The sequence below is a fragment of the Ctenopharyngodon idella genome, chromosome 9 (assembly GCF_019924925.1).
Source record: "Ctenopharyngodon idella isolate HZGC_01 chromosome 9, HZGC01, whole genome shotgun sequence".
In the NCBI taxonomy this organism is placed as follows: Eukaryota; Metazoa; Chordata; class Actinopteri; order Cypriniformes; family Xenocyprididae; genus Ctenopharyngodon; species Ctenopharyngodon idella.
The window spans coordinates 4,490,484-4,516,973 of record NC_067228.1 but is presented as its reverse complement, the minus strand read 5'-3'; the positions used below and the strand labels follow the sequence as shown (position 1 = coordinate 4,516,973).

Sequence of the window (26,490 nt, the reverse complement as noted above, 5' to 3'; positions counted from 1 at the left end):
CCTGAGATCAGTTTCTAAAGAAGTAGTTTCCTGTGTTTGGGAACGTGTAAACAGTACATTCCTAAACGCAGGAAACAACCTCGGACTTCTTTGAAACTGTATCTACAGTGAGCAGGAATCACTTGTGTTATTGTTAATGCTGCAGTTAAAAAGCTCCAGGGCTGCTGCACACTTCCTATTTGAGGCACATTCAAATTATTCATTTAGCAGAGGCTGTTATTCAAACGAAGCGACTTAAGCAGTTCGTCCTGAAGAGACAACAAGAGAAGTGCCGCTTCACAAGAAGTTTCAAGATTGCTCAGAAAAGCAAGACAGAGAAGCAGGTGAGACGCATTGGCTACATTCATACAGGACTGACAGCCCAAAAACATGGATTCAGTTCTGTGTATGAACAGGTAAATCTCTTGTCTGAAAGTATACCAAATATCAAGACTATTAATTTAACCCTTTTCAGGCCAAAGACCCATTGGTGGATAAAGAGACTGAGCTGATATATAAAACTAAGTCTTGCATTTACTGTTAAACCTGTCATATAATATATAGTACAGTATTTACATATTGTTAACCTCATACATTTTAATGCGGGGACTGGGTTGAATTGAGAATGCTTTTTAAAGCCATTATTATTTATATATCTTGATACGTGATGTACAAATGACAATGAAGATGGAGAGTTGCAAGATTCAACTTTATGGCAGAATATCGCAAACGACACCAGCTTTTATCACTTTAACTATAAAACTGATTAATAAGTGATAAGTGATTTATCACAGGTCAAAAAATACACTAGTTATTCACCGTCCGGTCACCTGACCTAATTTTACACACTTTTTTACCACAAGATGGAACCTGAGAGAGTGTTTTTTCTCTTTTAACATCATTTAATTAATTGTTTATGTACATTTTTGTCACAACAGTATTTGAGTCCATAACATTTCTAATTTTCTAAAGAGTTTTGTAAAGAGACATAGACCGCCCGGTATCTGTTTCCAAATATATAAAGCCTGTTTTATGCGTTTTCAATCCATTTGTAAGGCTTTAATTAGATCACAAATGCATTCATGCCATATTTATTTGTGTAACATAATATCAGGGCTTGAAAAATGCTGGTTTTGATTTTTAGTTGTTATGAAGCATGTTGTGTGATTCATTGGCCACCAGATGTCAATGTTAAGACAATTGGTTGGGTAGGTTATCATCCTTATGATATATTTTACTTTCAGAGGTTTTTATTTACTGTTTCAATAAGGATTGATGTAAGACGTACACCATATTAGCATCATAAATTTGCCCTAAAGGCTCCCAAAGTGTCAAAACAGTAGCCTAATATATATACCGACCGGGGATAACATTATGAGCACTGACAGATGAAGTGAAAAACACTGATTATCTCTTCATCACGGCACCTGTTAGTGGGTGGGATATATTAGGCAGCAAGTGGACATTTTGTCCTCAAAGTTGATGTGTTAGAAGCAGGAAAAATGGGCAAGCGTAAGGATTTGAGCGAGTTTGACAAGGGCCAAATTGTGATGGCTAGACGACTGGGTCAGAACATCTCCAAAACTGCAGCTCTTGTGGGGTGTTCCCGGTGTGCAGTGGTCAGTATCTATCAACAGTGCACCAAGGAAGGAACAGTGGTGAACCGTGGTGATGCACGTGAGGAGCGAAGGCTGGCCCGTATGGTCCGATCCAACAGACGAGCTACTGTAGCTCAAATTGCTCAAGAAGTTAATGCTGGTTCTGATAGAAAGGTGTCAGAATACACAGTGCATCGCAGTTTGTTGCGTATGGAGCTGCATAGCCGCAGACCAGTCAGGGTGCCCATGCTGACCCCTGTCCACCGCCGAAAGAGCCAACAGTGGGCACGTGAGCATCAGAACTGGACCACGGAGCAATGGAAGAAGGTGGCCTGGTCTGATGAATCACGTTTTCTTTTACATCACGTGGATGGCCGGGTGCGTGTGCGTTGCTTACCTGGGGAACACATGGCACCAGGATGCACTATGGGAAGAAGGCAAGCCGGCGGAGGAAGTGTGATGCTTTGGGCAATGTTCTGCTGGGAAACCTTGGGTCCTGCCATCCATGTGGATGTTACTTTGACATGTACCACCTACCTAAGCATTGTTGCAGACCATGGACACCCTTTCATGGAAACGGTGAAACTGGTGGCTGTGGCCTCTTTCAGCAGGATAATGTGCCCTGCCACAAAGCAGAAATGGTTCAGGAATGGTTTGAGGAGCACAACAACAAGTTTGAGGTGTTGACTTGGCCTCCAAATTCCCCAGATCTCAATCCAATCGAGCATCTGTAGGATGTGCTGAACAAACAAGTCCGATCCAACTTACAGGACTTAAAGGATCTGCTGCTAACATCTTAGTGCCAGATACCACAGCACACCTTGAGGGGTCTAGAGGAGTCCATGCCTCGACGGGTCAGGGCTGTTTTGGCAGCAAAAGGGGGACCAACACAATATTAGGAAAGGTGGTCATAATGTTATGCCTGTTATTTGCCTGATATATACAGTATATATAGTGCTGGGTGTAATTCATTACTAATTAATTAATTACTTTTCCCTTGAAAAAGTAAATTTTATAAAATAATTTTTTTTTTTTTGTAATTTAATTAGTTACTTAGTGTATTTGCATTAAATACTGTATAGACTACAAAATTCTAAAACATATTATGTTGAACTGTATAATATTACCACTTAACTTATATCGTCTTTCATATTTTCAGTTTTGCCCAAACTCGATCTTAACATTTTGTTTATTATATATCCATGAGGAATACATGATAAATGCTGAGATGTTTTAAAGTCAATACGTCTGTCTTTATAATCTCTACTGCTCTGGATTCAGATAGTGGGGATAAATATGAGATTTGTAATCAGTTATTGATCATTTATTTGTTATTGACATGTCACCAAAAGGGATGAATGACCGCTAGGTTATTAAACTATCATCTTTTATTTATTAATTTTGTCTGAATGCAATAGTACATAATGGGGAACATTATTCAAAATAACCATGACTGATTATTATTATTATTATTATGATGATGATGATACTGGAATCAAATGTTCACATTATAGACCTTAGCGAACAAAAATATATATTGTTTTTATCATCATACCCAATATTGTTAGCCCAACCTTGTCTTAATAAACCAACAACCCAACGGTCATTCAACCCGATTTATTACTGATGTCTATGAGATGACGTTAATAATCAGCAGTAAACCTCAATCAATGTGATTTGATCAGTGATTAATAAATGTGACCAACATCAGAAAAAATTTCACATTGGCAACTCATTAACACTTTTAACATTATTTCCCTCCCCAAACTCATAATGGCCATCTCAAATCTCTGTTTGGAGTAGAGAACAGAACAGACTGTGCACAACTTGACCTTGTCAGGTAATGTCTTATCAGTCTAATAAAGGGGAAGATAGTGTTGGAGGTGTGGACTGACTGCACTGATAGAAGAGCCCCTCTGACATGAGAGAATCGCCACTGAGAGCAGCTCAGCACAACAGGTATGAACCAGTCCTTCTCACTTTCTCTATTACAAAAAAGACTATAACAGTTATCACATTTAATGATTTGATTGAGCAGAGTTCATTTGGAAATAGAAAAGAACACAAAGTAGTTTGCAGTGAGATTACACAGAGACTTTTGCTTCAGTCGACTGTGTTTCAGATTTGTTTTCTCTCAAGACAAAGAGAGTCTCAGGAGAGATCTCGGCGCTGTCTTATACTGTGCTCAGACACCAAGTTTGAAATCTCAAATTTGATAATACAAAATTTTTTTCTTATCAAATTCTTGCAAAACAAAATGATATGAGCTGCTATTGACATTACATTGCTTTTTAATCTAACCACTCTTAGAAAATATATGGTGTTTTATATAGAACTCAATTTTAAAGGCGTGGCTGATTATGATTTCACTTTTTTAATGTAATGTTGTTGTTTGAACATAAACAGCATCTGCAAAGTTACGACACTCAAAGTGACAACAAAGGGGGTGAGGCCATGTTGTGCTGCTTTAGAGAAGAGGAAGAGTTGTTGTAGTAGTGTTTTTGCCATGCCGTCATTTTACGCCGGACTGCTTCACAAACAAGGGTCAATTCAATGCTGGATTTGCACAAAAGATTAACATGACGGCACATGCTAGTCAATGAGTTGAATCAACTCCACAACAACTACATAAATTTAACCATTCAGAAACGTCCAGTTTCATTCTAAAAGTTGTAACTTCTTCCTGAGTCTCTCCATCAGTGTCGACTCCGGTTTGAACAATGTAAGGCTGAACACCGTTACTGACAATCCTCATTTTGGCTGCGTGAGATTCTCCAGCTTTGTTGTTGTTGAGCAACTGAAGCGTGAGCTGTTAAAGCTCCGCCCTCTTCTGGAAAGGGGGCCGGGAGCAGCAGCTCATTTGCATTTAAAGGGACACACACAAAAACGGCGTGTTTTTGCTCACACCCAAATAGGGGCAAATTTGACAAGCTATAATAAATGATCTGTGGGGTATTTTGAGCTGAAACTTCACAGACACATTCTGGGGACACCAGAGACTTATATTATATTATTACCTTGTAAAAGGGGCATAATAGGTCCTCTTTAAAGAACCCTTTATGCCAAAAAGGTTCTATATAAGGAGAATCATATATAATATGATTGCTTAATACTGTTTAATGGGTTATTTAATTTTTTCTAGCATGTTTAATTGTACAATTAAAATTAAAAATGGATTAAATCAAAATTAATTAAATCTAATACAGAAAATAAACCCTAAAAGGTTCGCCTGACAGAGCCCTTTAAGGTTCTGTATAGAGCCTTTTCTTCTAAGTGTGGATGTAAACAGTTGTCTCTTTTTTGTATTTTTATTTGTTATTCATGAATGTATTTTTTTGGTAACACTTTATTTTAGGGTCTTTTAACTAGTTGATTATTAGCATGCATATTAATAGAATATTGGCTATTTATCAGTACTTATTAAGCACATATTAATGCCTTATTCTGCATGACCTTATTCTACATTCTTAATCCTACCCAATACCTAAACTTAACAACTACCTTACTAAATATTAATAAGCAGTAAATTAGGAGTTTATTGAGGGAAAAGTCATAGTTAATAATTTATATGTGTTCCCTATACTAAAGTGTTACCATTTTTTTTTTTTAATAATGTTTTTTAATTATTCTGTAGTAATTCATTGGACATAATCAGTTGAAAAGAAAAGTTCAGGATTCTTAACTAGCTCTGTTATATAATCAGTATGAAGTACCAGGTTAATAATAGCAGGTAAAAGGTTATTGTCTCTGTAGTTCAACACTCAGGACTGATGAATAGAGAAAAAAAAAGATTTCAGTGTTACTACCTCTTCAGTTCTCCTGTAAAATGTACAGATAAGACTAAATGTTTTGTTTTGTTTTGTCATAATGAGATGTTATTTGATGCTGTTGAGAAGTTAAAAATAGTTATTCCTCTGTAAAACCATATTACAGATACAGCCAAACTGAAGAATGAAGAAAAATAAAAGTAAAAACTCTCCAGAAAAAAACACATCACACAAAGCTGATGAAGGTAAGAGCTGCTGCGTGCTGCATATGTCTATTTTTTAATTGCACAATATCTGCAATTATATGTACATAATAATTAAGTAAAAACAAATTAGTTTTTGATGTTTTACTCAGCGCAACTAATTTTCTATCACACTTTCTTACAAAACAGATGCTGACCTCAAGTGAGTATTTCAGTATTTCTGAGTATTTCAGATAAACATTTAATATTTTATTGATGGGATTAGCGCTTTTGTTGTTGAATGTGTTGATAAAATTAAGTAGAAAAGGAGGGAAAAGGCTAAAATTAGAAAACCAAAAAGGCTTGAAAATCAATTAAAGCATCTAAATTATTTCTGTGTCTGAAGGAAAGGCAGCGACAAAACAAAAGAGAAAGCTCTGACCGTTGGATTCTTTCAGCTGGTAAGTGTCTCGAAATGATTCTGCTGTTCAGATTCTTGATTTTTCTCTCACATCACTGATCTCTGTCCAGTTCCGCTTTGCCACATGGAAGGAAGCTCTGATGATGGTGGTGGGAAGCGTGTGCTCTCTGGTCCACGGCGCCGCGTCCCCTCTCATGCTGCTGGTGTATGGCATGATGACCAACACCTTTGTGGACTATGAGCTTGAGGTTCAGGAACTGACCAACCCGAACAAAACCTGCGTCAATAACACCATTACCTGGCTGAACGGGTCTGTGGTCGAGCGGCCGGACAACACCACCACGTACTGTGGGTGAGTGAGGATGTTCAAGACACAGTTTGAGGCATACGACAACCTCAGCGACCCCATTCAAATGTTATTGTTCTGTGCAAGTGCAAGAGCCTAGGGTGCTTTTTTTGTTACACTTTATTTCGATAGTCAACTTTAGACATTCTACTAACTATAGTAACTTTGCAAGTACATGTCAATTAACTCTCATTAGAGTAGTTCAGGTTAGTAGAATAAGTTGACGTACTTGCAAAGTTACTTATAAGAGAATGTCTGTTGGTGGACCATCAAAATGAAGTGTTAGCAGATATGAAGCCGATAGTACTAATACTGTAGTTGACATGTAGTTGCAAAGTTACTTATACAACCCCTGGCAAAAATTATGGAATCACCACACTTAGAGGATGTTCACCCAGATTTTTTACTTTATAGCAAACAAACAAATCACAGATATGGCACAAAAAAGATTTTGTTCAATAGCTTAACATTCTGGCTTCAGGAAACATACCTCAAACAAATCCACTTACATTTTTTTTTATTAATGGCATGTCTTTTTCCAGAGCAAGTAGAGGAAAAAAGTATCAACAAAAAAAACAATTGTTGCTCCTCCTCTGGCTTTTGACAGCCTAAATTCTTTGAGGTATGGACTTCATTAATGAAAAACAATATTCCCCATCAAGCTGGTTTCAACTTTCTCAAATAGCGTTTGACAGATCAGCTTTGCAGGGTGGAGCCTTGTCATGGACCAGTGTTTATAATTCCCACCATAAATTTTCAATTGGATTGAGATCTGGACTGTTTGCTGGCCATGTCTTTGAGTTGATATGGCTTTCCTGAAGAAAAGTTTTCCTTGGTCTGCCCGTATGTCTTAACCTTCCCATTTAGTTTATACTTGCACCAAATTTTAGACACAGCTGACTGGGAACAACCAACGTCTTTGGCCATACTCCGTATTGAAATTCCTTGTTGAAGGAGTTTTATAATTCTTTCCATTGTTTCAACTGCGAACTCTCTTCTTGGGGCCATATTTCATTTCAATTAACCAAGTCAAACAACCCATTAAGGTGCAAGCACTCCCTTTTAACTACTGACTAATGTTCTGATCTGTTTATTTATGTGCTATAAAGTAAAAAATCTCTAAGTGTGGTGATTCCTTAATTTTTGCCGGGGGTTGTAGTTAGCAGAATGTCTAAAGTGGACTATTGAAATAAAGTGTTACCTTTTTTCTGAAATTCCTTACGAGAAATATTTGACACGATTGAGACCATTGTTGACAACGAAAATGATTGGAATTTTAAAATAAACGTGTATATCTTGTCTCCTTTGGTTCTGGAAAACCTGATGAGAAATATTCATTAAGACTGAATTTGAATTTGAGATCTCTTCTGAAATGAGAAACACAAATGAGATTACTACCATCTGTTTCATCTGTTTTTTTATGTTATATTTATATATATTTTGTTATATTTTGATTATATCAATATTTATTATATTTTATATTTTTTATATAAATAGATTTTACTATTAATATACAGTACTGTGCAAAAGTCTTAGGCCACCGCCAGCTTTGTTGTTTTAGCAATGTTTTAATGACCATCCGTATTTATTTTTCAGTCTCTTTATTATGATACAAACAGAAAATACAGGAAATATGTAAAAAAAAAAAATCGGAACAAAATTATTTTTTTTAAGCAAAAAATCAGTATTTAGTGTGATCTCCTGTCACATGTCTCCTGGACTTCCATTTTCTCAAAGAAGAAACTTCTCATCAGATTTTGAACATTTTCTTGGCCTTCCAGTCCTTTTCCGTTCCATTTAGGTTTAAGAGTTCCTGCTATTGCTCAAATTTGAGGGGAGGTCACTAAATACTTGCCACTTTAGCCTATATAAAAGCTGTTCTTTTCTTTTTTCCCCCCTGTTTTTTAATACTGCATACAAATTTACTATATTTTCTGGTTATATTCTAATAAAGAGACTGAGAAATAATTATATATGGTCATTATATCATTGCTGAAAGAACATCTAATAGTGGCCTAAGACTTTTGCACAGTACTGTATATAATTACTTTATACAGTAATATAGGCTCTTGCTCTGTCCCTTTCTACAGTGTGGATATTGAGGCTGAGATGACCAAGTTTGCATTTTACTATGTTGGAATTGGAGCTGGAGTCCTTATCCTGAGTTACTTTCAGGTACAAGAAAAGTTTTTACTGTACGCAGCCATCCAGATGAAAGCACTTCAAGGAACTGATCCAATATTAACGTCTATCTAGTATAAGAGATGCATTCGGGGGTTCTAATATACACATCTTCATCCATTGATCTAAGTAGTTCTGCAGGAGACAGAAATACTATCATGTCAGTACCTCAAGAAGACATCTCGTTTGTGAATTCATGGTATTCATGAGCATTCACTCTGATTTCAGATCTCTCTCTGGGTTTCTGCTGCCGCCAGACAGATCCAGCGCATCCGGAAAATGTACTTCAGGAAGATAATGCGCATGGAGATCGGCTGGTTCGACTGCACCTCCGTCGGGGAGCTGAATACGAGAATATCTGAGTAATATTCAAGTCTTTCTGTGCTATCTTACACTATTGTTAACTATGTCCATGAATCTGTCATAGTGTTAAATATTAAACTTTACAAGATGCCTCAAAACTTGCATCTTGAAGAGTGATGAGAGTTTTCTGTGGATGATAAACTGGTTTTATGAAGTAAATGAAGTAATAAAATCTAGTTTCTTTTAGCATGTTTGTGACTTCTTTCTTTTTTTATGTAGTGACATTAACAAAATCAACAACGCTATAGCAGACCAGGTGTCCATCTTCATCGAGAGGATCTCAACATTCATATTTGGTTTCATGGTGGGATTCATTGGCGGATGGAAGCTGACACTGGTGGTGATAGCAGTGAGTCCTCTCATAGGACTGGCTGCAGGACTTATGGCAATGGTTGGTATCACCACAAACGGTTTAATATGAAAGAGATGAACCACTTTTAGAATTCAATGAAAATGTAATGTAATCTAAATGTGTTTTATTGATGTGAAGGCTGTGGCGACGCTGACGGGTCGTGAATTGAAGGCCTATGCTAAAGCCGGAGCGGTGGCTGATGAAGTCCTTTGCCTCCATCAGAACGGTGGCCGCCTTTGGAGGAGAGCACAAAGAGGCAGAGAGGTACTGCATGGCCGCTCTCTGTTAATGCAACCCTCTTCACTTCTGGATAAGTGAAACAGGATATTCAATCCGAAAACAATGAACTTTCATCAGTCTGGAACTGTGTGGATTATGGTTGGAAGGAAGGGGTTGAAATAGTAAAGTGATGGTGACGTCATTTAAAAGGATGTCGTTTCAAAGGCATTACTTTTCAATAAAACAATATGAAGACGTTTTTTTTACTGAAATGAGTCATGCATAAGACAAGGAATCTGCATTAAGAAAAGAAAACTGGGTCAGTTTCAATTTCATGAACCTTAAAGGGTTAGTTCAACCAAAAATGAAAATTCTGTCATCATTTACTCACCCTCATGACGTTCCAAACCCTTTCGTTCATCTTCAGAACATAAATGAAGAATTTTTAACGAGATTTCTGTCCCTCCATTGACAATCTACGCAACTACCACTTTGACGGTTTAAAAAGTTCATAAAGAGATTGTAAAACTAATCCATATGAATTGAACGGTTTAGTCCAAGTTTTCTGAAGAGACACGATCACTTTATATGATAAACAGACTGAATTCATCAGCGAACATAAACAAAAGCTCAACCGAACCTGCTTGATGCAAGGAAACAAACCTCATTGATTCTTGTGGGAGCTCAAACGTGCTGCGTAACACGAGAATGAACCTGGTTCTTGCACGTCAAGCAAACATGCTTGAGCTTCCGTGCGTTGATGAAGATGAACAAAAGTCTTATGAGTTTGGAATGACTGGAGTGAGTAATAATGACAGAATTTGCATTTTTGGTTGAACTAACCCTTTAAGTTAATTGGTAACACTTTACAATATTGGTTCAGTTCATTAACATTAGTCAGCTACATGAGCTAACAATGTGTTAATGTTAATAACTAACGGGACCTTAGTGTAAAGTGTTATCAGTTAATTTCTTCCAATTTGAGCTATACAATTAAATGCTTTTTTTTTTTTTTGCACATCAATCTAAGATGAATTATTGTTTAGTCAATTTGTACACAATTGATTATGAATGAAGTCTGGACACTTTTATGGGTGCTTTTCCATAAAAAAATCGCCTCTGTAAAGTGAATTTTTTCCACAGGTATGACAAGAACCTCATCGAGGCCCAGGCGTGGGGTATTAAGAAGGGAGCGATCATCGGTGTGTTTCAGGGCTACCTCTGGTGCATCATATTCCTGTGTTACGCTCTAGCTTTCTGGTACGGCTCAAAACTGGTCATTGAAACCAAGGAGCTTACACCCGGCGGTCTCGTTCAGGTATGACTTCAAACACAAAAGGAGAAATTCTGAGGAAAAATAAATTTTAGTCTTTACCTCACACAAAGCTACAGTATCATATGACTTCAGAAGAGTTGGAATATAGTGCACAAGTCATATGGACTACTATTTTTTTTTTTTTGTCTTATGTGGATCTTGACAAACGTGGTCAATATGAACCGTCGTATGGAAAGTAATTTTTTTGTGTTAAACAGAAAAAATAAAACAGTTTTGGAATGACATGGGTGTCACGTTTGGCAAGGCAGATGAAGTTAATGGAGGAGCAGAGAGGTGGATCTTAATATCAACTGATTAAACTTTATTAATAAACGAAACAAAGAGAATCCATAAGATAGGAAAAACGTTCACACTTTTGGCTTACACTCAAAGACAAGAAAGGACAATGAATTGAACAAAACTCAGGGCTTAAATATACACAAGATTACACTTTAATTCCTAAATTTACTCTCCTAATGCAGTCCCTTGCAAAGCATACTGGGAACTACGGATCCACTGCCCAGTTAGTTATATCAACATTAATTTGTGCGTTTCACTCAGCAATGTTAAGTTGACTGAACAAACACTTACTAAGTAAAGCTGACAATACTCATTTTTTAGTAGAAACAACGCAGTTAAATTACGTTCATGTAGTTACATGAATTTTTTAAGTAATGTGAACAAGGGTGGTTTGAGTGAAACTAACAACAGTGAAAGTTCATTTTTTTTTAAGTGAGGAACAGAACACAGGAAAACTAGTTGATGCAAACTGATGGTACATTCACATGATAACAGTGCACAAAAACAGAAAAGTTTTTCTTTTGTTTTTTTTGCATACAGACAACAACATTGTCAAAATGATCTCCGTTTACACAGATCCGCGAAAACTACTAAAAACACTGTATTCATGCCAGGCCAGTAGTTGGCGATGTGACTTTGTAAAGAAACACTACGCGCCTGTAGACTGAACACATAATACACTTATGCATGACATCAATGTTTTTCACTAATTTGCATTTTTGTAGTTTATACAGAGACGATAATGGTATTGTTTTCAAAAACTTGCACTTTGAATCTTGCAATCTCTTGGCCCCCCAAAATGCGTTATCATGTAAATGAACAGCCAAAACGCATAAAAAGTTTTACATATTTAGTTGAAAACAGTGTTGTATAAACCTAAAAGTCCCTAAAAGTTTTCCAGTTGATTCAGGCAAGGAAAGTTTATTTATATAGCATGTTTCATACACAATGGTAATTCAAAGTGCTTTACGTATAAAAGTGATTTAAAATAATCATAAATAAAGGTAAAAATAATAAAATAAAGATTTTAAATGAAATAAGATACAGAAAATGATAGTCAGTAAATGAATGATTTAATGATTAAACTTTTTTTATTCTCCACAGGTGTTTTTTGGTGTTCTCATGGGTGCCATGAATCTGGGCCAGGCCTCTCCATGTCTTGAGGCATTTGCCTCTGGTCGCGCTGCAGCTAAGAGTATATTTGACACTATTGACAGAGTGAGAATAACACACACTCACAGTTCTTCTCACAAAATCAATGAATTTCATTCTTTCAGCTTCAGAGAAAGATTAATCACTGTCACATCCTGTTCCCGTGCAGGAACCAGAAATCGATTGCTTCTCAGAAGAAGGTCATACGTTAGACAAAGTTAAAGGTGACATTGAATTCCACAGCGTTCACTTCAACTATCCCTCCCGTCCTGAAGTAAAAGTGGGTTATGTTTTTAGCATGCATATAATTTAATCTACCATAATATTTAAATTAAACAGTTAAATTCTATCCAGTATTGACTGACTGTGTCTTGTGTTCAGATATTAGATAATTTGAATGTTGTGGTCAAAGCTGGCGAGACAACTGCATTTGTTGGACCCAGTGGATCGGGAAAGAGCACAACGATCCAACTCATCCAGAGGTTCTATGATCCAAAAGAAGGAATGGTACAGTAGTTAAATTTCAGCTTTATTTCAATTACTGACATTTTTTAATAGTTTTAGTTAACAATAATAACACTGGTTCAAACTCCTTAAAGAATTTCCAATGAATAAATAAAAGAATATCTGATCTAGTTTTGAAAATCTGGTTTTGTATCAGCATTTATTGTTGTCATTTTTAGGTCACCCTGGATGGTCATGACATCAGAAGCCTGAATATCCAGTGGTTGCGCTCCCTTATTGGAATAGTGGAACAGGAGCCTGTTCTGTTCGCCACTACGATCGCTGAGAACATCCGATATGGCCGACGTGGAGTCACCATGGAAGAGATTATAGAAGCCGCCAAACAGGCCAATGCTTACAACTTCATCATGGATCTTCCTCAGGTGCCAATTACTGTACAAGATCAGCACATGCATTACCTTACTGATAAAATATACAGAGTAACAGTGGAAGTGCATGATGACAACAAAAGTTTTTTTTTCTAGAGTTTGTTTCCCTTTTTAAAATAAAGATGTTCTCAATTAAAAAGGATTTTTATATATTAGCTTTGCATAATCAAACTAAAGTTTTATGACAATCTGTGCCGTTTTGTGCAGAAATTTGACACACTGGTCGGCGAGGGTGGTGGACAAATGAGCGGAGGGCAGAAACAGAGGATCGCCATCGCTCGAGCGTTGGTAAGGAATCCCAGAATCCTCCTATTAGACATGGCCACATCAGCGCTGGATAATGAGAGTGAGGCTATCGTACAGGAGGCCTTGGACAAGGTGAGTTTTACAACATCCTTAAACTGAGACAAAATTTAACTTCTACCTTTTTCAAGCTACATCCACCAAAAACTCATCCTATCCAGACTTGCTAAAGTATATCTCTTCTAACTGAGCGGATTAATTGTTTTCCCATAGCTGACAATCATCAGCAACACCCTAAAAACCACTTAGAACACATTAACAAGTGCCCAGCAACTCCGTAGCAACCACTTAGAAAACCTTAAGCTCCCAGCAACACCCCAACAACCAATTAGAACACCTTAAGCACCAAGCAATACCCTAGCAACCACTTGGAACACCTTACTAAGCGCTCAGCAACTCTCTAGCAACCACTCTGCAAACCACTTAGAATATCTTAACAATTGCTCAGCAACACCCTAGCAACCACCCAGCATACCAATTAGCTCCCAGAAACACCCTAACACCTTAAGCACCAAGCAACAACCTAGCAACTGCTTAGAACACATTGACAAGTGCCCATCAACTCCCTAGCAACCACCCAGCAAATCACTTAGAACATCTTAAGCACCCAGCAACACCCCAACAATCAATTAGAACACCTAAAGTGCCCAGCAACACCCCAGCAGCCATTTAGAACACTTTAAACACCAAGAAATACCCTAGAAATCACTTAAAACACCTTAAGTGCCCAGCAACCAATTAGAACACCTTAAGCACCAAGCACAACCTAGAAGCCACTTAGAGCACCTTAATAAGCGCCCAGCAATACCCTAGCAACCACCCAACAAACCACTTAGAACACCTTAAGTTCCCAGCAACACCCCAACAACCAATTAGAACACCTTAAGCCCCAAGCAACACCCTAGCAACCACTTAGATCACATTAACAAGTGCTCAGCAACTCCCTAGTAACCACCCAGCAAATCACTTAGAACACCTAAAGTGCCCAGCAACACCCTAGCAACCCCTTAGAACACCTTAAGTGCCCAGCAACACCCTAGCAACCCCTTAGAACACCTTAAGTGCCCAGCAACACCTTAGCAACCACCCAGAACAACATATCAACCACACCTATATATATTTCCATTTTCTTTGTTGTTACACACACTCATTCAATGACATTTTCAGGCTCGACAGGGAAGAACAACTATCAGCATCTCACACCGTCTGTCCACAATCCACAATGCCGATGTGATCGTGGGCTTTGAGCATGGACACGCTGTAGAGAGAGGAACGCACAGCCAGTTACTGGACAGAAAGGGAGTGTACTTCACCCTCGTCACACTCCAGAGTCAAGGAAAGGATACAGACAGTGATAAACCAGAGAACAGTGAGTACAGGGAGTTTTGGGAGTCATATCCAAGAATTCAGATTGCTTGAATTGTTCACCCAAAAATGCTTTCATTCATGTTGTTGCAAACCTGTATGTTGGTATTTTTCTGTGAAACACGAAAGGAGACATTTTGCAACATTTCACCAATGAATTTCATACATCATAAGCTATCCATCCATGTATTTTTATGCGAATTTTGGGATAACTCAAAAAAAAAAAACCCTGGATGGTAAAGCCAACATGTGCATAAAAAACTGTATGAATGAACTGAGGTGGATCATTAAGAATTATAAGAAGACACATGCATAAACTATGATGGAAGCGCATTTGGATGAAAAATATGGAATGTATGGAAAATATCTGGATGAAGATACTAGGTTTTGAATGACATGAGCGTGAATGACAGTATTGAAATGTTTTAATGATCTGTGACACAATATTGAATCACACAGCTGCTGAGATGATCATTACGGAGGAGGATGGACTTGAGAAAGTACGAAGCTTCAGCAGAGGAAGCTATCAGAGCAGCTTAAGGTACGTGAAGGTTATGAATTCAATATTTTAATATTATCTTGAGAGGAGTGTCCAAAATGTTATCTTTTTAACTAAAATGCCTTTCCTATAGGCGGTCTTTGAGACAGCGATCTCATTCTCAGATGTCAAACAAAATTCCAGATGCCATTTCTGGAAAATTCGCATTCCACTTTGACCGTTACGAGATGGAGGAAATTGAAACAAACAACAAGGTCTGGAACTGAATACAGTTGAATATAGTATCACCCATGCAATAATGCCCTGTCTTTCTATATTTATCTAAAGTTCTCTATCTTGTCTTGCAGAAAGGCAAAGGTGATGCTGAAGAGGTCATTGAACCGGCTCCTGTGGCACGAATCCTGAAGTATAACCGTCCTGAGTGGCCGTATATGCTGCTGGGCTCTTTAGGTGCTGCCATCAATGGATCGGTCAACCCCATCTATGCTCTTTTATTCAGTGAAATCCTTGGGGTGAGTGCTAAAAATTCAGCTTTGCATCACAGGAATAGATTACACTTTAAAATACATTCAAATAGAAAACAATTGTTTTAAATTCTAATACTTTTTCATGATATTACTGTATTGTTGATCAAATAAATGCAGCCTTGGTGAGCAGAAGAGACTTCTTTCAAAAACATTAGTAACACTTCATAATAAGTATACAGTAATAAAGTACAAATCATTTGCAAACTATTAGTTTATAGTTAATTCTTAGTTAATATATTGTAGTCTCTACATTGTTAATATATTAATAGGCGATATACAAATAGTGAGTGCTTCATTGTCACTGTAATTAACCAAATTATTATTGTTTAATTAGCTCATATGTAAAGAGTTAGATAAATAGATATGCTTTGTTTACAACTTATTAACTGTAAATAGTTCTTACTTTAGATTAGGTCACGGAAAATGGGAAAATGTCATTAATTAAGTGCTTTAAACCAAACTTTATTAGACATCAATTGCATTAGTATTCCTCTAGTGTAATTGCATAGTGTTCCTCAAAAAAAATAAAAAAATAAATATATATATAAATATATATATATATATATATATATATACTGAACATTTTCTACAGAAAATGTAAAAATCTAGCATAAATTGTACAGATTTAAAAATATTTTCTCTTAGACAAGATTAACACACACCCTTAATCTTTAAGAAGTATAATCTTTTTATTAAACGCAGGAATGTTTAACAGTATCATTGCTGCTTTTCAGACATTCTCCATTCAAGACCTAGACGAACAGAGGAGGCAGATAAACGGGATTTGTATTTTGTTTGTCATCATAGGACTCCTGAGCTTCTTTTCACAGTTCTTGCAGGTATTTCCACATTTATTTGGTGCGGTTTTGTATATCTACAATTGATCCTTTCCCATGAGTAATGTGTATTGTGATATTACAATGTTTATTGCAGGGCTACTCATTTGCTAAATCAGGAGAGCTGTTGACTCGTCGGCTGAGGAAGGTCGGCTTTCAGGCAATGTTGAGGCAAGAGATTGGCTGGTTCGATGACCCCATAAATAGTCCTGGTGCTCTGACTACCAGACTAGCCTCCGATGCCTCCATGGTGCAGGGGGTGAGTGCCAAAAGATACCCCAAAAAAATGACAAAAATGTAGACACAAATTTGCTCAACTGGAATATTGCAAAGCTTGAAAAAGCGCTCGTTTCATATGCAAAGTGATGCTTCTTAAAGGAGCATCAGCAAAAACTGAAAAACTTTTTATATTTTTAGTGGACTTTAGGGGGATAAATTACATGTTTAAATAAAAATTAATGATATGCCCGTTTTAAGATTTACATCATTTATATGGTTCAGTGTGTGTTTGATGGTGTTTAATGTGCTCTTCACAAAAGGCTACAGGTTCACAGATCGGCATGATTGTGAACTCACTGACCAACATTGGCGCTTCTTTCATTATTGCGTATTACTTCAGCTGGAAACTGAGTCTAGTGGTCACCTGCTTCCTCCCTCTCATTGGCCTCTCTGGAGTTTTTCAGGCTAAAATGTTGACAGGATTTGCTAATGAGGACAAAAATGCATTGGAGGCTGCTGGACAGGTAAAAAAAATCATGTTAAATAAGGTCTGATTCACTCATTCTAATGCAAAATTCATGCTTTCGCTGAGGCAGCAAATAACAGTGTAGTCAGATTACAAATGAATCACTGGTTCTTTTTAATGAATCCTCATAACAGTCAGCATCAGAGTCACAACTTATTGCTTTGAAACAATCTCATGACTCAATAAATCAGAGTTGTTCTTGGCTCAACTCATTAATTTCATCGGATTCAATTCAAAATGAAGCAAGAAATCTTACTATGTTATGTGTACTTTTTTTTTTTATTTTTTTTTTTTTTTAGTATGCATATCATTGTAAATTGTACTGTATTTATACAGGTGTCCAGTGAAGCTCTGAGCAACATCAGGACCATCGCCGGCTTGGCCAAAGAGAAACACTTTGTGTCTCAATATGAAAAGCAACTAGAAACACCATATAAAGGGGCAAAGAAAAAAGCTCATGTTTACGGGATCTGTTTCGCATTTGCCCAGTGTGTCATTTTCATGGCCTTCGCTGCCTCTTTTAGATACGGCGGCTATCTGGTCAGTAACGAGGGACTTCCATACATGATGGTGTTCAGGTTAGTGCAGAGTCATTTATCTGTAACTTTTATACATTGCATTCAGGGCTTGACATTAACACCCACCAAATGCGGGTGGATATCAGCAGTGGCGTGTAACGCAGTCACTCTTACTAGCCACTTTGGTTATATATTATATATATTTTTCAATTGTAGTCTTTTAAAAAGGCATCTGATATAATAAACTTAAGTGCAATGTAGTGTTGTCAAAAACATGTCGATAACTGAAATATCTGAAACTGTTCCAACGCTCATTTTCTGCAGAATAGATATGCGATATCAGCTGGGCTTTCTCTCTCTCTCATCTCTCTGACAGCGAGTTGACAAACAAACCCGCCTCCCCTCACTCACTAGTTTCATTTGCTCCGGAAGGATATTGTCGGTGTTACAGGTCTTGAATTTCAGCGTGGGATTGCGCGTATTGTGCATAATTTTATTCATTCTCGCAGATTTTGTGCACACTCCCAAAGTGTGCGCACATAAAGCCACCTCTCAGTACTAAATTGAGTTATTTTTCGCTGCTTATTGCACTTAATACACACAAAATAGGTCTTAAAGTGACAGCAGCCTAATATACCTGCTGCCAAATTATAAGACAATATTAAAAATATCTATATGGCAGTTTTTCCCCATAGTATCTGTCAAAATTGTGGCCAATGAAAATGCTGATTGGCTTGTAACTTTGGAATGTCAAGATTGCAATGTAGGATGGTGCTTTAAAGCAGATATTGAATTGGAAATGAATGCATCTGTGGTATAATACTGAAAAATAATAATTATATAATTTTTTTTTATAAAAGCAAAGATTGTGGTTAAAGTAAGATACATATGTAAACAAATGTCTGTATTACTGCATATATAAAACTTAACATCAGTGTGGATTTTATCATTGAAGGGAATTACATGAAATGTTTGAAATGCACCAGTAGATCAAGTTGTTGGCGTCATTAAAAGATGCTGTGTGTGTTTGTTGCTCAGAGTCATTTCAGCTCTCGTGACCAGCGCGACCGCACTCGGCAGAGCTTCATCTTTTACACCAGACTATGCCAAGGCTAAGATTGCTGCTGCCCAACTTTTCAAACTGCTGGATAGGGTTCCCAAAACTAGCCTGAGCAAAACAGAAGGACAGAGTTGGGTGAGTATGTGTTCTGCTAACTTCAACCATTTGCCCTCTAAAGACATCTAAACCCAACTTTTCAACACTCAAAAAAATGATTTTTTGATGCTGTTCACTTTATTTAAACAACTTATTTTGATTCAACACCATTTTATTAGTTTTCCGCTTCAAATTTAATTGCTTCATGTTAAATTGACTTGAAACGATTACTTTTTTGACTTAACTTGATGTTTTCATATTAAAATAACATGTTTCAATCAAGTAAACTCAACCAGGACTCAATCAAACAGGACTTTCACTTTTCACTTTTGGGAGAGTAAATGTTGAAATAAAGTGTTATTTTAAGCAGTTTTTAGCAACATGAGAAAATGGAGAGACTTTTTAATGTTTACTGTTCTATTATGTTGGTATTTAAAAGTTTCTGTTATGTTAATAGTTTTGGGGTTACCATTGTGGTGAAGTGTAGAACATGTGCTTGGGTTGACGACCTGCTAACAACAATTAAAATTGTTTTAATAATAAAAACAACTATTTTGGGCATGCCATAGATGGAATAAGATCATTTTCTGGCTGACACCTAACAATAAGAGTCTTTACAGAGTAAAGATTTTGTGAAAACTGTTCTTGAATGCATCCACTAAATAAACTAATCAATTAAACTGGATTACTTGTTTTAATTTCTGTTTGATATTAATTTTAGGATAATTAAACTTAATGGTTTTGGACAAAATTAAGAATGTTAACCTGATTCAACTAAATGGCATTGAGTTAACCTTATGTAATAAATTTAAGTTAACTGAAATAAATAATGTTAAATAAATGCAACATAACAAAATTATGTGGAACCTGTTGACATAAATTAAGTAAATCCAATGCATCATTTTTTTGAGTGAAGGTTTGGCTAGTTAGCATGGCCTATTCATAGTTTTCACATGATGTAACACCCTTATAGGAATGCCCACCTGGAGTGCAAAACACGGCTTCCTCCATTGACCACCAGTCATTTGTACCAGGTTTGTGTACTAATGTAGTAAGACAGTGATATTAAAAAACCAAATTCAATATACACCTTATTGATGATGCATGCTATGTACACACAGGCAAATGAACCCAAAATATATACACAACGTGCAGTTTCACGTTAAGCGTTTTTCCAAAGAAAACCATTTTATAAAGGAAACGCTTTTAGCGTGTTGTATTCATATTCTAGGCTCATCCGCTCACCTGTGTTAGTATGCATCTTCAATAAGGTTTATACCGAATTTAATCTTTTAATATCACTGTTTTAGTACATTAAGGGACTTTAAAGGATTAGTTCACTTCAGAAATAAAATTTCCTGATAATTTACCCACCCCCATGTCATCCAAGGTGTTTGTCTTTCTTTCTTCAGTCGAAAAGAAATTAAGGTTTTTGAGGAAAACTTTCCAGGATTTTTCTCCATATAGTGGACTATTGCAGTTACCCCCCAGTTACCTGTTGCAGTGATATGCAATTTTATGCATGTTACTCCCCAAAAGATTTGCTTACAGACACCATCAAATTAAAATCAGAGTTTTGTGGCTTTTAGTGCATGTCTATTCTCTTTGAGATCATTTACAGTACATGCTAGTGTAAAAGTTGCCAGTATTTGCTTTTAGCAGATATTCTTTAAAATGGTCAGTCTTTATAGGATGGGACAAGAAAAATAATGTTGATGACTCCTCTTTATTGCCTTTTAAATGTAATGTTCTCTTCCATCTTGTTACAGGATGACTTTAAGGGCAAAGTGGAATTCAAAGGGTGCAGTTTCACGTATCCCAGCAGGCCAGACATCCAGGTTTTGAGGGGGCTGGAGGTGTCAGTACATCCAGGACAGACTCTCGCTTTTGTGGGCAGCAGCGGCTGCGGCAAGAGCACCAGCGTTCAACTGCTGCAGCGGTTCTACGACCCAGATGGAGGACAAGTGGTACATTTACTGCATATTTAATGCATTTCATCTGAAAAGTCTTAAAACTTATTGCAAGAATTATTGGTTTTAAATGATTCAATTGTAAGAAGTAAAACAGAAGATATCTAGTTTAAAATAATCATGGCATTTTGCTAAAAATCTCTTGACAATTTCATCCACATACACAAGGAAGAATTGTAAAATCCTTGATTGTGACACAATCAGTTTCTAATTAGGAAGCAATTTCCCGTCCTGACACATTCATTTGATTGCAGGATTCTTAAAAATGTTTTCCAAATCAAACCATGACTTTCTCTGATCGTCCTAGCTGATCGATGGACGTCCATCTGAGAGCATCAGCGTTCCCTTCCTGAGGTCTCAGATTGGGATTGTATCCCAGGAGCCGGTGCTGTTCGACTGCAGTATCGCAGAGAATATCCAGTACGGCGATAATTCTCACACCGTGAGCATGGAGGAGATTATAGAGGCTGCTAAGAAGGCTTATCTGCACGATTTTGTGATGACACTTCCTGATGTAAGTTATGCATTCCTTTTCATCACGACTGACGATTTGAATTCACAAATATCAAGTTTAATGATATGAAATGTTGAAATGTTATTCGCCCCTTTTATGTCTGTAATTTTATGTATTTAGAAGTATGCAACCAGAAAAAAATGTAGGGTCAGTTAGCCATACTTTACTAACCAGTGAGGTTATGCACCATTGATATAAATGGGAAATTGATGGAGCAATTACATTTTGATGAATGATTATGAAAACAAAAATTTGGAATAACAAGCAAAATAAGACAAAGAACATGCATTAAGAAGAAGAACAGAGTCAGTTTTGTTGGTTTTAACCCTGTAAAGCATACTATATTCTAAGGCCTCTAAATACCAACATGATCTAAACCTTTGCTGAATCCACTAAACCTTATACAATCCACTACTAGAAGGCCTTTTAGTGTAATTCTAAAAACATCCACCTTCAGGTCGTGAAATCTTAATGATTTTTATAAAGTAAATGTAAGAATAATTTTGTTAGTAATATTTAAAATTAACATTTAGTGAAGCAACTTAGGTTTACTTGATTATCCATACATCATTTTTTAGATAAACTGTGTTAAAATGTCAGTATCAAATATGATATTTATTTGTTCATCTCTCAAACATCATTGTATTGCATTGCATTATATGTTTTGCCCCCACATTAAAAACTACAGAGCTTTGATCATAAAATGAAGCTTTTAAATATCATCTTACGAAGTGACATTTATTTGCATTTAGTAAGTAGTCTGTTATACTGTCTCATTGATTTATATTACAAGCTATCTGAATCTTACTTTTTGGCCATAACAGCATTTGTGTCAAATTGCATATTTTTTTCTCAGTTTGCGCCTCTGAATAAAACTGAGGCATTTTTTCCCACTCGACTATTTGCTTCATATTCTCACAATATCATACTACATGAGCCATAAAAACCTGATGTATTAAATATGATACAAAACATAAAACTCATATGCAAACTGTTTTTACATTTTGTCTAAAGGTTCAATAAACTGTTCCATTTCAAAAAATGTTATTTTTCTGCCTATTATTTCATATGTCAGGCATTACAGGATTAACCCTCTGGTGTTCTTCTGTCATTTTTGACCGAAAAAAAAACAAAAAAAAAAAAAACGTAACATTTTAACTTCATCAGAATGGTGCAAAACTTGGTAAAGGTTTTGGCACTTGCTATGTGAACAGAAAAAAAAAAAATCATGGACATGATTCAAAAAGGTTAAATGGTCCTGAAAAAAACAGTCACACTTGTGCTCCTCAAAAATGAGTGCTTTGGAAATGAATGGGAGACGAATTTCATCTAGTGAAAACTTTTGGTACTGCGGCCAAACAAAATCTTACTGAACACTCATTTTTTTGAGATATCAAGTTCAAATTTGGGACACAACTTGTTTAGATTTATGGTTTTGATTTTCTTGCAGTTTTTGAGTAAAATGTGCTTTTAAAAAAATATATTTCATATAAAAATTGAAAATAGTGTGTTTGTGCATTTTTCATAACAATAAACGTAAAATAATGTAACTTTTTTCACTTCAGCAATAATTTGCCATGTGTTGTCTTTGAAGAGATCAAAATTAAGTCTGTGCTCTAAAGTATTCAAAATTTATGACAGTTTAAGTTGGAAATGTAATTTTCAGGTCTATGCTCAAAAAGTGAATAAATGGATTATAACTACAGCATAAATATAAATTAGTGCCTACACTCTAAAAAATGCTGGGTTAAAAACAACCCAAGTTGGGTTAAAAATGGACAAACCCAGTGATTGGATTGTTTTAACCCAGCAGTTGGGTTAAATGTTTGCCAAATGTGCTGGGTAGTTTTATTTAACTCAACTATTGTTTACAAATTACTATATGTCTGGCTTAAAATGAACCCAAAATATGTTGGAAATTAAAATTAAAAATCAGACACACAATTACTAGAGGCAACAATAATAATCAAAAGGTGAACATTTATTAATAATACATTTAATAAATGTTTATTGTTAAATTATTATTCATTAAACTTGAATGTTCATTTATTAAACATATTAATAAATATTAATTTCTAACATATTTTGGGTTTATTTTAAGCAAGCAATACAGTAATTGTTACTCAATAGTTGAGTTAAATAAAACTACCCAGCACATTGGGCAAACATTTAACCCAACTGCTGGGTTAAAACAACCCAATTGTTGGGTTTGTCCATTTTCAACCCAGCATTTTTTTAGAGTGTAAAATCCCCTAAATATACAAAATATTAAACTAAACGAACTAAAATATATAAAAATTGATCATTTTTGACTGACACGTGAACAGCTCCAGAGGGTTAAGCACAGCTGAACTGTAGAAATCATTGCTTAACCCTTTTGTGTTTTTCAGAAATATGAAACTCAGGTCGGTGCTCAAGGCTCTCAGCTGTCCCGCGGACAGAAACAGCGCATAGCGATCGCACGAGCCATCGTCAGAAACCCTAAAATTCTGCTGCTGGATGAAGCCACCTCTGCACTCGATACTGAGAGCGAGAAGGTAAAACAATATCAACGTGTGAATGCAAACTTACTCTTTTTTACACACTCTCACAATATTGTCAGTATTTTTGAATGCTTTTTAATGCATTGGATTTTCAATCTGCAGACTGTTCAGGCAGCGCTGGATGTAGCGCGGCAGGGACGCACGTGTATCGTCATAGCCCACAGGCTTTCCACCATTCAGACTGCTGACATCATTGCTGTGATGTCACAGGGCGTGGTCATTGAGAAAGGGACCCACGAGGAGCTCATGGCCAAGAAAGCAGCATACTACAAACTTGTCACCACAGGAGCCCCTATTAGTTAAAACAATATAGTGTTTGGACAAGACATTTAGTCCTGCCTCAAACTCATGCCATTACTTGAGCCAATGTTGATCCGGCCGCTCAAACAGACTGCAATTGTTGAGGTGTTTATTGATATGTATTTATTGAGAATGTATTTTTATTGTCATGACAATATCCTTGAACTTCATTTTTTTTAAATTATAGTTAGATGGTTCAGGTGTGGTTAGTCAGCCTGGTATTTCCAGAAACTGAATGAAAATGCAAAATTGATTTATGCAAACGGTTGTAAAGTTTCTGCATATTTTAGACATTACTATATCAGTCAGCTGAAGATATGGTGTCCTTGAACTATAGTGTCAATAGTAGTGGACCGATAACATGTTCTTAATCACTGATATGTTTATGCTCAGTCATTGTTTCTGTAGTGTCATATGTGATGTATTTTTTTTGTGTCTGTCACTTTGCAGATGCTTTGTCCAATGATGTGCACATATTAAAACGACCTTTATGAAACCATATGTGAGACTGTGTGAATTTAAACATTCAGACCTATCCATTTATTTTGGGTAGTAGGCTATTTAGACGGTTCAGGTAACTTCAATGTGTATTTACCTTTAAGTAATTGTGCTCATTCGACAACAGCATTGTATAGAAGAAGAAGAAGTTTTATTTATATAGCACCTTTCCATAGCTCAAGGTCGCTTCACATAGTGCTATACAATACATTTGCACATCCACATACACAAAAAACAAACACATAAGGCCACATATAGCCACATCATCCAAAATACATATTGAAAAGATATGTTTTTAGCTGAGTCTTGAAGGTAGGCAAAGATGATATATTACGAAGTGTAAGGGGTAGCGAATTCCATAATTTAGGAGCATTAACACTAAATGACCTACCACCTACAGTGGACAGCCGAAAACGAGGAATGGACAAAAGACAAAGCTCAGATGATCTGAGGGACCGGGCAGGAGAGTAGGAGTGGAGTAGGTCAGACAGATATGGAGGCGCAAGACCATTTAATGCCTTAAATGTTAGAAGTAATATCTTAAAGTGAATACGTGATGCCACAGGTAGCCAGTGAAGATCATGCAGTAGAGGAGTAATGTGAGCAGAACGCCTGGTAGAGGTGAGAACTCTTGCTGCTGAGTTTTGGACATACTGTAACCTTGCTATGAGTTTTTTAGGCAGACCAAGAAATAGAGCATTGCAATGATCCAGACGTGATGTGATTAATGCATGAATTAAGATTTCAGCATCACTTAGAGTGAGAGAAGACGTGCAATATTACGAAGATGGAACAAAAGAGTTTTTAACGACAGAAGAAATATGAGAGGCAAAAGATAGAGATGAGTCAAATAAGACCCCCGTCAACCCCATCAATTTCAAAAGACAGGTCCATCCTTTTGACTGAGGTAGCAGAGCCAATCATCAGTATTTCAGTTTTGTTATTATTTAGTTTAAGAAAATTCAAGGACATCCAATGCTTGATATCCCTGATACATGCAGTAAGTGAGTCAGGCAGGGATGGCCTATCAGAGCTGGTGGTAAGGTAGATTTGAATGTCATCAGCATAGCAATGAAACTGAAGTCCATGCATGCGTATGATGTCACCAAGTGGAGAAATATAAATGATAAACAGAAGTGGACCCAGAACCGAACCTTGAGGAACACCCTGTGAGACCGGAGCAGTGGCAGTATGGTGATATAATATTTTCTGTCGCTGATGCAGGAAATGAGCCAGGAAAGAGCTGAACCAGTGATACCGATATCAGAAAGGCGAGAGATGAGTATATCATGGCACACTGTGTCAAATGCAGAGCTTAGATCGAGAAGAATCAGGATGTTTATTAACCCAGAATCCATGGACAGAAGAATGTCATTAACCACACGAAGAAGAGCAGTTTCAGTGCTATGTGATGAGCGAAATCCTGACTGAAAAGGTTCAAAAAGGCCATTAGCATTTAAGTAAGATCTCAATTGTGAAGCCACAACTTTTTCAAGAATTTTACTTAAGAATGGTAAATTTGAGATTGGCCTGTAATTGTTCATGTCTAGATGGTCAAGGCCCGGTTTTTTAAGAATGGGGGTCACTGCAGCCATTTTTAATTCTGCTGGAACAATGGCAGACGCTAAACTACAGTTTATCATATGTG

General features: G+C 36.6%; 1 protein-coding gene and 1 long non-coding RNA gene across 2 annotated transcripts in view; one reads left to right on the top strand and one right to left on the bottom strand.

Annotated features, from left to right (window-relative positions):
* The window catches only part of LOC127518482 (uncharacterized), a 241,839-nt gene that overhangs the window by 14,277 nt on the left and 201,072 nt on the right, over positions 1–26,490 (bottom strand). The window lies entirely within an intron of this gene.
* abcb11a (ATP-binding cassette, sub-family B (MDR/TAP), member 11a) lies at positions 106–24,843 on the top strand. The gene is given in 30 exon segments (XM_051905145.1): positions 106–323; positions 3,381–3,536; positions 5,511–5,589; positions 5,737–5,749; positions 5,933–5,987; positions 6,058–6,299; positions 8,384–8,468; positions 8,703–8,836; positions 9,057–9,228; positions 9,328–9,399; positions 9,401–9,453; positions 10,552–10,726; positions 12,128–12,241; positions 12,345–12,455; positions 12,557–12,682; positions 12,859–13,062; positions 13,276–13,446; positions 14,539–14,740; positions 15,196–15,277; positions 15,369–15,489; positions 15,583–15,747; positions 16,497–16,601; positions 16,696–16,857; positions 17,138–17,341; positions 17,680–17,921; positions 18,900–19,056; positions 20,787–20,984; positions 21,295–21,501; positions 23,892–24,038; positions 24,147–24,843. Coding segments are annotated over 28 exon segments (3,981 nt in total). The 5' UTR covers positions 106–323; positions 3,381–3,536; positions 5,511–5,528; the 3' UTR covers positions 24,348–24,843.